Here is a 13,046-nt window from a genome sequence, read left to right as displayed (position 1 = left end):
CTGTAGCCCTCTGCCCAGCTGAACCATGGCCAAAAATGAAACACTTGACCTACAATTATAAGGACCGTAGCTTCAGCTCTGGGTAAATTACAGACATTGGACCACCATCTCAGGACAGTCCTTCCAGAGCACTAATATATATGTATGAATGACATATGTTAAAATGCCAAAAAAAATACTTCAGCAAGCAGATGTCTGAAAATCAAACAAAGTCAAGGGAATCCAATTTTTTGTCCTGAAAATGTGAACTTCTGAACTGCTAAGCGTACAGGTTTGCTTGAGGGCTCTGTGGAAAGGTCAGGCTGAGCGGAGCACTACAGTCTAAATATTGTCTCTACGATTTTACATTGCATGGCTGGAGTGCGCTAAAAACCTTTTTTTGCAACTTGTTCAGCCCCATAACTCTGCCCCTGAAAGGTGTGCAGGGATGATACATCAATAGAAAGCTGTCACTAAGATGTAAAATATATGTGAGCCTGCTGTAGGTAGTGTTCTTACTTAGCTATGAACTCAATTTTCTTTTCTTTTTTTTCAGTTGCTAGAAAAAAAATCCAAAAGTGCCCAAAATAGGCAGATACAATTGTGTGTCAGCACTGTGCTGTAGGGTAGGAGTTAATTTTGATGACAGTATCAACTGGCCTATCTAGCTTGAGCGAGTTGTTGTTTTCCAGGTGCACATTGGTATACATCATTTCAGTTGTTAATGTGATTGGCTAAAGACAATTTACTAGCCCAATCAGTGTATTAGTCATTTTTTTGTTCTGTGGGAGGAAGCCAGAGCACCTGGAGGGAACCCACACTTGCATTGAGAGCCAAATTTTACTGTTCCAAATTTTGGCCTTGATTTGTTTTTGCCCATTTTGTTTGACTGTGGAATCCCCTCAGATATTCTGAAAGCTCTACAGGGTTCTTCAGGGAGTATATTTTATAGTTAAATGTTTCTTTTGGCAGGGCGCATTTTCCCTCAGCCATCTTCCAAACTAGGGACTTTTCCATCCACATGAATCTAAAAGCAGTTTTTAAAGTCATATAAAGGTGTGGCAAAGATGTTTAGTTTACAGTGTTTGGTAATTAAACTGGGGGCTTTGCCACTCCAACATTTAGTAGCTCACACAATCAAAATGCATTTGCCATAATCTTTTCTAAAGCCCTTTCACACTAATAGTATTATTTGAAATATCCACAATTAAAAATTGGAAATGAAAAAACACAAGTAGAAATTATATAAATGTTTATTGCAGAACATCTTATTTAGCAGGCATTGTGTTAAAGTGCAACTTCATTTTAAATGTACAGTATTGTTCAAAACAAACGCAATGTGACTAAAAAAATTAAGCCAAAAAATCAAAATCATAGTTTTATTTACATTTTTCTTTCCGATTACATAATGACAGTCCATGTTATATCCTTAATCCCAGCATTAAGTTACATAAAATGGAAGAGAAGCTAAAATGTAAGCTGTACATAAATTTTTTTTGTGTTTCTGCACGTGTCATTACAAACTCAAATTAGTACTGTATAACCACATTTCTCAATGTGAATTTGCTTTCTCGTGAATCTGCAGGTTTAAGGGAGCCAAATTTAAGACTTTTTAAGACCTTTTTAAGGACCCGCGAATACCCTGTATCAGCTAAAAACACTTTCAGAGAAACGCTTCACATTTGCGTAACATTGTCGGCCAACTTCTGGGTGCAATACAAGTAGGCTGTGCTTTTATAACATACGCATTTTGCGATCTCATAACATATCATCAGACATGTCAGAGTCACTGTCAGAGTTGTCTGAAAAGCTTTGGAGGATGTTGCTCGTCTCTGCTTGACTGAAAACTTTTAAGTAGCAGCTCCTTGCATGTGCCACAGCTTTTCTGGTGTTCTGCCTTTTCCTAAGAAGTAGGCTTTGAAGAACTTTTAACACCTCAACTGGTAGGCCCCACAGTGAAGTAGCAGTACCTGGCAAAAAAAAAAAAGCATATTAGTAACCCTGTCATCAGTAATACCCATTTTCAGATTGGACTTAAGAACATACTTTTGAGAGCAGCATTTGAAACTTCCTCAGAAAGCTCCTTCAGGGAATCCATTTGATGCAGAAGGTACTTCCAGTGTTGGTTCATCTCTGCCATGAGAATCTTCTTCTCCTCTTGCAGTCTTTTCACTGCCATGACAAGGTCAAAGGCTCTTCTTTTTGTCCTGAGATCTACAGAGCCTGCATTCAGTTAAAAGATAATCCTGATTTGGTATGCACCTGCTGAGTGGACGCTGGCACGTTTGGCTGCCGCTGCTCTCTGGTCTTTCTTATCTGCTTTTAATTTAGACGGTTTTACCTGATTTTACCTTTATCTGTTTTTATTTTTTATCTATTTTTAATCTCTGATTTGGATATCGGTATTTTTCTTTAATTTGCTGTGTGTACCAGTGGCCTCTTGGTCCCTGTACCACCTGGACAACGCCCTACCTACCTAATCCTCACCTTGCCGTATATCTACTCTCAGCTAAGATGCTTACTAGCAGCCTGTTTGGCTGGTTTGTTCTCACCTGGGCTGTCCTCTCCATTTTCCTTCATCCATAATCGGCACTGATCCAGTATCTGTCATCTGAGCTTCTCCGGCTCGGTGCTCACCTGGCGGTCCCCCCACCTGTGGCTCTCCTCTTGTTCCCGGACATCGCTCTCAAACCCCGCAGCAAATATGTCCATCGTGGGTCCCGGCGCAACTTTATCCATGATGACACCCACTCAATACGATCCATCTGGTCCACTTCCCGTCGCCCTTCACGCAACTCCGTTTCTGGTAACTCTGAGGCTGTCCATCGCCGCTTGTTAACTCCTCTCGCTATCCCGGCTAACCCCATAGCAAAGCTTGCTAACTCCACCATTAACTTTGGCCTACTAAACATCCGCTCGCTCACGGGCAAAGGTCTTCTCATCCACGATCTCATCCGCAATCATAACCTGGACATTTTCTGTCTGATTGAAACGTGGCAGCAGCCTAATGACTTTGTAAATCTTAACGAATCTACTCCCTCCGACTTTGTTTACATCTCGCAGCCTCGCTCCACTGGTAGGGGCAGGGGTCTCGCGATGATTCACCGCAAACAGCTGAAGATCCTCCCAGTGTCGGCTCCATCCTTCCAGTCATTTGAATACAGCGCCTCCCAGCTCTCTGGCCCCACCCCTACCATCATCTGCAGTGTCTACCGACCTCCTAAACCAAACAAGGACTTTATTGATGATTTTTCTGCCCTCCTCACTCATCTATTCCTGCTCTCTCCCAATATCGTTATTCTTGGAGATTTCAACATTCACATTGATAATGGAAATATCCCCCTGACCAGAGACTTCCTTTCCGTCCTGGATAATTTTGATCTCCAACAGTACATCAGCTTTCCCACCCACTGTAAAGGTCACATTTTGGACCTGGCCTGCTGCTCTGGGGTGACCCCCTCTGGTTTGAAAGCAGAGTTGTTCACCCTCTCTGACCATAAACTCATCTCCTTCACTGTAAACCTACCCTTGGACAAAATCTCCACTACTAGGACTATCACCTTCAGGAACATCAAGGACATTAACACTGATTCTTTCTCCGCTGCTATCCAGGACCTTCCTCAGCCGCATGACCCCATGTCTCCTGATGGCCTGGTTTCCCATTACAACCACTACCTCTCTGACCTTTTGAATTCAACTGTTCCTGAAAGACACCATACTGTCTCATTTTCCCACTCAGCCCCATGGTTCACTCCTGCTCTTCGCCAACTAAAAGTAAAAGGACGACAACTTGAGCGCCTCTACAAAAAAAACTGGTCTCTCGGTTCATGAACAAATGTATAAAAATCACATCCTTTTCTACAAAGAATCTATCAGCGCTACTAAAAGCTCCTATTATTCTGCTCTAATCTGTTCAAACTCAAATCCTAGGTCTCTTTTTTCTCTTCTCAACAATGTTACCTGCCTGCCAGACTCACTTCCTTCTTTCTTTTACTCTGACGACTTCTGTAATTCAATTTCGTCTTTTTTCGATCAAAAAATCTCCACTATCCACCAACAGCTGGACACCAAACAATCTACTTCCTTTCCAATAGAACTCCATCGTTCCTCTCTGCCTCCCATTTATCCTCTTTCAGCTTTTTCGATTCCCTCCATCACTGATATTTCTGACCTGATTCACAAGTCTAAACCCTCCTCCTGCAGACTTGACCCTCTTCCCTCTTCTCTCGTCAAAGCCTGTCTCCCTTCCTTACTCCCTTTAATCTCATCTATAATCTATTCTTCTCTCACAACTGGTTCTGTTCCCTCAGCATTCAAAACAGCTTCTGTCACACCTATTCTAAAAAAGCCTGGCTCAGATCCCAATAACTTCAATAACCTTCGACCAATCTCTAATTTACCTTTCATCTCTAAAATCCTTGAAAAAGTTGTTGCTTCTCAGCTCATCTCCCACCTCAATCATAACAGCCTTTTTGAACAGTTCCAGTCTGGTTTTCGCCCTCGACACAGCACAGAAACAGCTCTTATTAAAATCACAAATGACCTTCTCATTGCAGCTGACTCCGGTTTTCTTTCTCTACTCATCCTTCTTGATCTTAGTTCAGCTTTCGACACCATCTCTCACTCAACCCTTCTTAACCGGCTAGCTTCCCTCGGTATCACTCATACTGCTCTCGCCTGGTTCTCCTCCTATCTCACTGGCCGATTTCAGTCTGTTCAATTAAAATCCTTTTCTTCTCACCCTGTTGCTGTTTCTGCCGGTGTTCCCCAGGGCTCTGTCCTTGGAACTCTCTTATTTATCATCTACATTCTTCCACTTGGCCATATCTTTCGCAAATACAAGATAAATTTCCACTTCTATGCAGATGACACTCAAATCTATATCTCCTCTCAACCCGATGCTATCTTTTCCCCAGTCTCCCTATCCAGCTGTCTCCTTGAGATAAAATCATGGTTCTCGTCAAACTTCCTGAAACTCAACAGCAATAAAACCGAAATTCTACTCATAGGCAAACCCTCCATGCTGAACATATCCCCCAGCATATCAATTAACATAGATAATTCCTCCATCCTTCCTTCTCCCCATGTAAAGAGTCTTGGAGTCATCCTTGACAGCACTTTATCATTCAAAGCCCACATCAATAACATCATTCGCTCAGCCTACTTTCATTTACGCAATATCAACCGACTCCGTCCCTCTCTCACTCCCGATGCTACAGCCATCCTCGTACACAGCCTAGTCACTTCTAGGACTGACTACTGTAACTCTCTTCTTTTTGGTCTCCCCCATAAATCCCTCCATCGGCTCCAACTCCTCCAAAATGCTGCAGCACAGATCATCACTCGTACCCCCGATAGAGATCACATCGGCCCTGTTCTTCAGCATCTCCACTGGCTGCCTATTGAACGCAGAATCTCATTCAAAATCCTGCTTCTCACCTACAAATGTATCCACTGTCTCGCCCCTCCTTACCTCTCCGATCTCATCCATGTTGCTGTCCCATCTCGCTCACTCAGGTCTTCCTCTGCCATCCACCTTGTGGTTCCTCCTGCTCGTCTCACCACCGTTGGAAACAGAGCTTTCAGTCGCTCTGCTCCTCGGCTCTGGAACTCACTTCCTCCTGACATCCGAAACACTGACACCCTCCTCTCATTCAAATCCAAACTCAAAACTCACCTGTTCAACCTGGCTTACACTCTCTAGCCCACAAACTCTTTACTCTGACATTTATAGCATACTTTTAGTAATTTTATTGTTTAAATGATTTTATTCTTATTTGTGTGTAAGTTTTATCATGTTTTGTGAGGTGACCTTGGGTCTTGAAAGGCGCCTATAAATTAAATGCATTATTATTATTATTATTATTAAAAGATACAAATCAAAATTAGGAACAAAAACAACTGAACTGAAATGGGTTTGTGCAATCAAGCCATTAGGGTTCAAACAATCTGTACACGCCATGGCTAACTTTACAACATGCTCCTTGAAAATAGATTACCAACAGTTTTGTAAAGGAAGGTTTAAGGCATATCACCCAGTACTATTATTTGAAATCACTGGAAAAATATAGTTAAACAATATGGCACTCCTTAGCCTGACTGACTAGCAAACCTTTATGACCTGAAATCCTCTTTAAATCTAATTTAAAACCTCAGAAAAAATGTATATATAGGATTTTGAATAAAGAAATGTTGGACCTCAGAAAAGTATTATACATATGTACTCAGTACTTGTCTGGGGCACCACTTGCATGACTTACTGACTAAAAGCAGCGTGGCATGAATGCTATCAGCCTGTATTATTGCTGAGGTGTTATGGAGGACCAAGACGCATTTATAACAGCCTTCAGTTGTTCTGAATCATTGACTCTCATTTTTCTCTTAGCTAACCCATAGATTCTCTAAGGTCAAGTTATAGTCCCATTAGTTGTCACACACACTGATGTGTGTGCGAAATTTGTTCTCTGCATTTGACACATCCCCTGGGAGAGCGGTGAGCTGCAGACACAGCCGTGCTCAGGAACTATTTGGTGGTTTAACCCCCCAATCAAACCCCTTAATGCTGAGTGTGAAGCTGGGAGGCATTGGGGTTCAGGTCACGCTAGTTTGCTGGACAATGAAGTCAGCATCTCCATAAAGCTGGTCTGCAAAAGGAAGAATGAAGTGCTCCAAAATTTTCTGGTGGAAGACTGCATTGACTTTGGACTTAAATCACAATAGACAAACACCAGCAGATGACATGGTTCCCAAAATCCCTCAGCACTTCAAGCATCTGCAATTCTTCCAGACTCAGGGAACTTGTCTTCCAAATGAGATGCTAAATTGTCTCATCAGAAAGTAGGATTTTGGAACACTGTTGATATTGTTGTTCAGGAGCAACTTAACAAAAGGAATAGAACATTTGAGGCACATGTCCAGCATTTGTCTGTGTGTGGTGGCTCTTGATGCACTAACTCTAGCCTCAGTCCAGTTCTTGTGAAGGTCCTCATCAACTTTCCAATGGCCTTTCCAGACAACTCTCTCCAGGGTTTCAATGTATCTGCTTTGATTCATAACTGGCATAAAATCAAAATGAATTTGCAATGACCTTTGGAGGCTTTCACTACTTATGCAGGGATTCAATGATGATTTTCTTCAAAACTGCCTGATTGTGATTCCTACTGAAACAGACTGAGAGCCCATTTCATGGCTAAGGAATCTTTAGCAGGTGTTTTTGGATAATAAGCTGATTTGAGCAGTATTCACAGCTGTTTTTGGAGATGCACAAGTACGTACCACTTTGAAACTCTTGCCATGGCCATGCTGTATCTTCAGACAGTATGGTTTCTATGCACAGGCACTCATTGCTTGGAACCATTTTGTTATACTCGTCGACCACTGACGTCAGGATTCTTTTCTCCTTTCTGATTTTGTGGCGACCCCCGGCTCGGCCTTTACTGCCATCTGTGTCTTTGTACAGACGTTGTGAACGCCTTTTGATGCTTGCCACAAGCCCCTCAATCTTACTTCCAAGATTAACTGCAGCTTCATCAGTCTTGTTGGATGTCTCTGTATAAAAAGCATGGAAGTTGGTAACTGCACACTGACATACCTATGTATGTAAAAAATATATAGTATACCATGCATTATAATTATTAGGTAATTATAATATTATAATATCTACCTTCTGCCCACTCCTTCACATCAGTTACCCACTCCTCCAACTGCTTGTCAGTTACACCCCACTCGGATTTTTGGGACTCCAGTGTTTCAAGCTGACTCTCGAGAGTTCTTGTGGTCTACAAGTAAAAACTGATATTGAATTCAACATACATAAACTATTCATAGAGGACAAATTGATGCCATTATTACTTTCAAATATCTGTGAGACAGGAAGACAGCCAAATTGGAGGTCTTTTGCTGATTCCAGCGCATGGCCATTAATGTCAGCATGTCTGAACGTCCTGCAACAGAAGGGAGGCTGCAATCATTTTCAATACAATGCAGTATACAATACACAGTTTTGTGTAGACCAAATAAACCCGACAGATTAGAATTTGCCTTACAAATTATTTTGAAAAAGACAGCCCAGTTTTGAAATTGCCTTATATGTATTTGTATGCACCAGTCTTTAAGAATGATGGAGAGAAGTATGAAGAAGGTTTGGAAAAGCCCTGGATCTAAAGCACAACATACATGTGAAACATGATGGAGGCAGTGATTACATGGGCATGCGTTGCCTCCAGTGGTACTGGAAGCCCTGTTGCAACCCGAACAGGCCTAGGAAACCCTGATGGGATGAACACAGCAAATAGATTGGGAGGGAAAAAACCAGAAGGCTCAAAACAATAATAAACCTTTTTGTAATAAAAAAGTTTATTACAAAAAGTGTCCTAACCAAGATTAAAAACTCTCTAGTTGGGAGAAGACTTACCTAAGGTAAACAATGAAAAATAGAATAAAATAAAAACTAAGCAACTCAAAAAATATTCATAACTACTCTGAATTAAATTAAACTCTTACCCAGGGTCAGTAGTTCATAAGGGAGAGACTAAATAGAGTCTAAACCAAACATTTGCAACTCAAATCCTCAAAAAAATTTTAAGACTGAGATAAGTAACAAAATGATTTAGGATCATTAACACTGAGTCAATCTCCAACTGCAGCAATATCCCAATCCAAGTTTATCTCAGGGCCTTATGTCTTAGTGTGCAGCAACCTCCTGCTATCTGGTTCAGGTAACTCTTCTTGTTTACCTCTCAAAATCTTCCTTAGAGCTCTCTTGCTACATTTCTAGCCCCTCTGCTTTATCTCTATGCCTGTTTCTCCTCATCTGGCTACAAAAAAACCTGTCCTGAATAGGCTGCGGCTGAAGGGAGTTCAGGGAATGTCGCTCTTCATGGTGCTGAATGGAAGAACCCTAGCAGGTACGGTGTAGTGGAGTTGTCCAAGGTCATGAACTGGAGGCAGACTGGTGGTAAAACCAGGGGCCGTAGCAAGCAGTAGAGTATTTTTGGTCATTTAACAAAAGACACTCATTAAGTGAACATGTAAATGTAAATGTAGGTTCGGGAGCAGGACCACGACTCAACTACATCTCATAAACACCTCTACTTCAAGGTTTACCACATCTCAGCCACATTTGCTATCTTCACAAACATCTCCAGCTGTTTGTCTGTGTTCTCTCAACCATACTCCCTTCAGGGTTATGTTTTTGCCTTCCAGTCTCCAGCTGCTCTCAAGTAGACTGTAGTAGGGGGTCTCCAGTCAGCCGGCTATGCTATTCAGATACGGAACCCCCATCCTGAGTCTGCTCATAGCCATCACCTTCCACACCTTCATCCATCACTGTGTGTTTTTATAAAGAACATTTCAGGCCCTTCATCCGTGGTCCTTGCTAGTGAAATACTATACATTTATACTAGATCTACAGTATCTCACAAAAGTGAGTACACCCCTTACATTTTGGTTGGACAAGGCACACTGGACAGCAAATTTACACAAGTTGTACACCGACTAATTGCATATTGTCATATGTTCTGATATTTCCCATAAACAGTTAAAATGACATATTTACAAAAACGTGAGAGGTGTACTCACTTTTGTGAGATACTGTAAGAATATTAAAAGAGAGATGCACCAACCAGCCTTTTCAGTCCTGATATCGATATTTGGGCTTTTTGGATCAGTTGATACCTGATATCCACCAATACTAATGCAAACATTAAAACATTGTTATATAACACATAATAAACCTCTAACATGATATAACTTGGGACAGAAAATAACTCATAATGTGGAAATAATTTGTCAGTGGCAGTGTAAAAAGTTATGTAGTTCGCCACATTATTGCTCTGCTCATTATTTGGATAAAGTGAAGTAAATAATATAATCCGGTATCAGCCATGTTTAGCTCTCCACAAATCCAGCTACAAAGCCTGGATCGGCAACAACATCCAATACAGTACTGGTATCGGTGCATCCCTAATTAGAAATACTGTGTTTTCATACCTGCTTTTGACATATGCTTCGTGGTGACTGCAATGCGAGACGGGAAGGCATTGACCTGCTCCACTTCTTCACCCAGAGTTAACCCCGCCCCTTCCTGATATGCTCCACTCCATTTCACCTGTTTCAAAAAGAAACTATGTAGAAACTTTTCACCTCTGACAATGACTTTTACAAACACACAGTATAATAATTTCACTCACTTCACATTGGAAGTTATGGGCTTTGGCATGAAACACAGAGAGGAATGGCTTCATATCAAGAAGAGGCTGTAGCTCTGGGCAGCTTTTGGCCAGCCTCTGGAGGTAAGGCCAATATTTGCAGGTCACATCCATGCAAAAAAAACCTGCTGTTGGGCAGCTTTTGTTGCAAGTACAGGGGATACGCAAAAATTTCTCCTCTGTACATATTAAGGGCCCGCAGGAGCACTCCATGCCGGCACACTGCAAGCTCAAGGCCCTCCTCATCAAGCTTGCTGGTAGACCTTAAGGAGGTTTCTCTGGCCGCCTGCCACTGACCACCACATTTACCTTTCCCAGACACCTAAATTTAACAGGATGAAAATATTAGAGCCTACCTCTACGTTACGATATTTTACATTTATACAGTAATTACAGTCCCATCTTACATGCTTTGTCTTGCTTTGAATGTGGTCCACAAATTGTGTAACGTCCTGATCATCAGCAATAAAGACACCCTCAAAGATGGCCTTTTCCTCACATCTGTAAAAAGCAGAAATGTAAATCTATAATTAACTAAGATCTGTGATTTGTAATGTGTTTGATCTTTATGCTGACATTTTATTGTACCTGGCAGCATTATTAAAACGATAATGTTTGCGGTTTCCATCAACAGAGACCGCAAGCATCTCTGGGCTGCAGGCAGGACAGGCAAAGGGCTCGGATTTGCAGTGGCTGTCAACTTCATATCTCACAGCCTCCCACTCAAAAAAACTTCTCATGAAGCTGTCTGCTGAGATCTTTCCAGTCTATTAAAAACATTTAAGAAAACATAAAAGAACTCTATTTCATACACTGTTGAGATAATTAAAAAAATATATACTCACACGACCAAAGCGAACGGTTCTTAGATCCAGCATTCTTATAAATGCCTGACAAGACAATCCGGGCGCTACCATTTTCATTTCTTCAAATGTGAAGAAAATATCACATGCAAAGATTGTTTCATAGTGCATGGTAGCTGGCCAGAAGTCATTTTTTATCAGGTCTTCAATCAAAGCAGTCCATGTGGCATTGCACATCCCACAGGTCATCTTTGGGATATTGAGGTCATGACGTCCTTTAAGAAAACATAAATGCAACATGAATTTCACATATTTTCTATTGTCAGATCACAAACACAATAGAAAAATATTTTGATGCACAACAATATACTTGTACCGTTCATAGTGATCACAGCCACAACCTTTCCGGCACTGAGATTCAAGTACTCAGCTGGACAGCTGCAGATTTTGGAAGGGACCTCTAGAGGTACAACTCGTTCTAGAAAAAATAAGTTCATGTTATATATGTATATACTAACAAACTGTGTGCACAATAACAGCATGTATGCTCAAAAAGAACTCACCACAATGACAAAGAGCTTCATTTATAATAACTTTGGTTGGGGGCAATGGCTCAAAGAATCCTCCTATAGTGGCCTCTCTATTGTGGAATGGATGTTGGCTGTGTGCATTTAAATCACATTCTCCACAGAGGAACGGCCGTGGACGACAATCCCGACACCGGATAGCAGCTGCATTGCTTTGACACTCCTGGCATAAGTTGGGTTCCACCTTCTCCTTTGATATCAGGGTATTGACTAAATAAGGCCTCACAGATCTCCAGTTTTCCAGCTCTCTCATTTTCCTTAAGCCCCAGTTTGCTGATGTCACAGTGGGAACCACTGGGGATACTTCTTCAGTCTCAACATCAGCAAATGAATGCTGGAGGTCCCGCATGAACTCGTCTGATGAAATTAGAGAACAAATGATGTTCACTGTTCAGATAATGTTTAAAATTGATCTGATTTTATACATATACTCATACACAAATCAAACATATGAAATAAAACTAGTGGATAAATAAAGAAAAACATACCACATGTCTCAGGAGCAAAGACAACATCAGGAGCTGAGACGGGAGCTGAGACCGTGTCAATCAACAGACTGTGACCAGCTGTTATCAAAATAAAAATACTAATGATACTCATATAATGAAACTAAACTTTTCTGAACATTACCAGCACATTATAGTGATCAATAAAATTATATAGAAGGTTGACAAAAAATTTGTTTGCAAAGCATTGTTATAAGCCTTTGGATTGGGTTAGGTTGAGTTTAGTTATATTTAACCCTCCCACTGTCTTCATGGGTGACCCCGCCAGGAAAGTTGACCATTGAGTATTGATGGTTTATCATCGGCACGTCGTATTTATCAGCACTACCTCACCCCTGCCACGTGGACCTCAAGGGATAAACCATCAATCCTGCTCAATGGTCAACTTTCCTGGCGGGGTCACCCATGAAGACAGTGGGAGGGTTAAGGAAAGAACAATGCTCACCCTGAGTGCACTGGTTCCTTAGTGCCCGTGGTCTCCTGTGGATGAGGTTTCCACCACTGTTTCTCTTCTTCCACCTCACTGTTGGCATCGGTGCTGCAATTGGTATTGCAGTTTTCTCATTTTGCAGCTGACTGAGGAAGTCATCGGTGTCTTTTAGGTCCTCAGTGACCTATCCCTCAATGCTCTGCAGTAAATCCTGCAGCTCACTCTCACTCATTGTTAATGAGGAATACCTCTCTCTCTCTCTCTCTCTCTCTCTCTCTCTCTCTCTCTCTCTCTCTCTCACACACACACACACACACGAATGCACACAGGCTATATTTCCCACACAGACAGAACAACAATTACAGTAAACAAACTAAACAGTCAGACACAGAAGACGAAACCAAAGGAAAACAAGTGTGACAAACAGAAGACAAATTACAAAAAACAGACGTGGCTCTAAAAAGTGCCTTTGTGTTGATGAAAAGTTGGGGTTCAGATAGATCAAAATGACAGCAGCTGTTGAAAGAGAAAAC

The 13,046-nt window shown here is 41.5% G+C and overlaps 2 protein-coding genes across 2 annotated transcripts; both read right to left on the bottom strand.

Annotated features, from left to right (window-relative positions):
• Positions 1 to 1,180: 1,180 nt before the first annotated feature.
• Positions 1,181 to 7,372, bottom strand: LOC139069622 (uncharacterized). Its single transcript, XM_070550239.1, has 3 exons — positions 7,255 to 7,372; positions 2,026 to 2,202; positions 1,181 to 1,949 (listed from the first exon to the last, which is right to left on the bottom strand). The coding sequence occupies exons 1-3, from the start codon at positions 7,334 to 7,336 to the stop codon at positions 1,738 to 1,740; spliced, it is 471 nt and encodes a 156-aa protein (XP_070406340.1). The 5' UTR covers positions 7,337 to 7,372; the 3' UTR covers positions 1,181 to 1,737.
• Positions 7,373 to 11,312: 3,940 nt separating this feature from the next.
• On the bottom strand, positions 11,313 to 12,690 carry LOC129157092 (uncharacterized). The gene is made up of 5 exons (XM_070550737.1): positions 12,529 to 12,690; positions 12,066 to 12,143; positions 11,554 to 11,934; positions 11,403 to 11,468; positions 11,313 to 11,359 (listed from the first exon to the last, which is right to left on the bottom strand). The coding sequence occupies exons 1-5, from the start codon at positions 12,614 to 12,616 to the stop codon at positions 11,313 to 11,315; spliced, it is 660 nt and encodes a 219-aa protein (XP_070406838.1). The 5' UTR covers positions 12,617 to 12,690.
• Between the last annotated feature and the right edge of the window lie 356 nt (positions 12,691 to 13,046).

This window comes from Nothobranchius furzeri, chromosome 4 (assembly GCF_043380555.1).
Source record: "Nothobranchius furzeri strain GRZ-AD chromosome 4, NfurGRZ-RIMD1, whole genome shotgun sequence".
NCBI lineage: Eukaryota > Metazoa > Chordata > Actinopteri > Cyprinodontiformes > Nothobranchiidae > Nothobranchius > Nothobranchius furzeri.
Note: the sequence above shows the minus strand (reverse complement) of the source record. Positions and strands in the feature narration are given on the sequence as shown.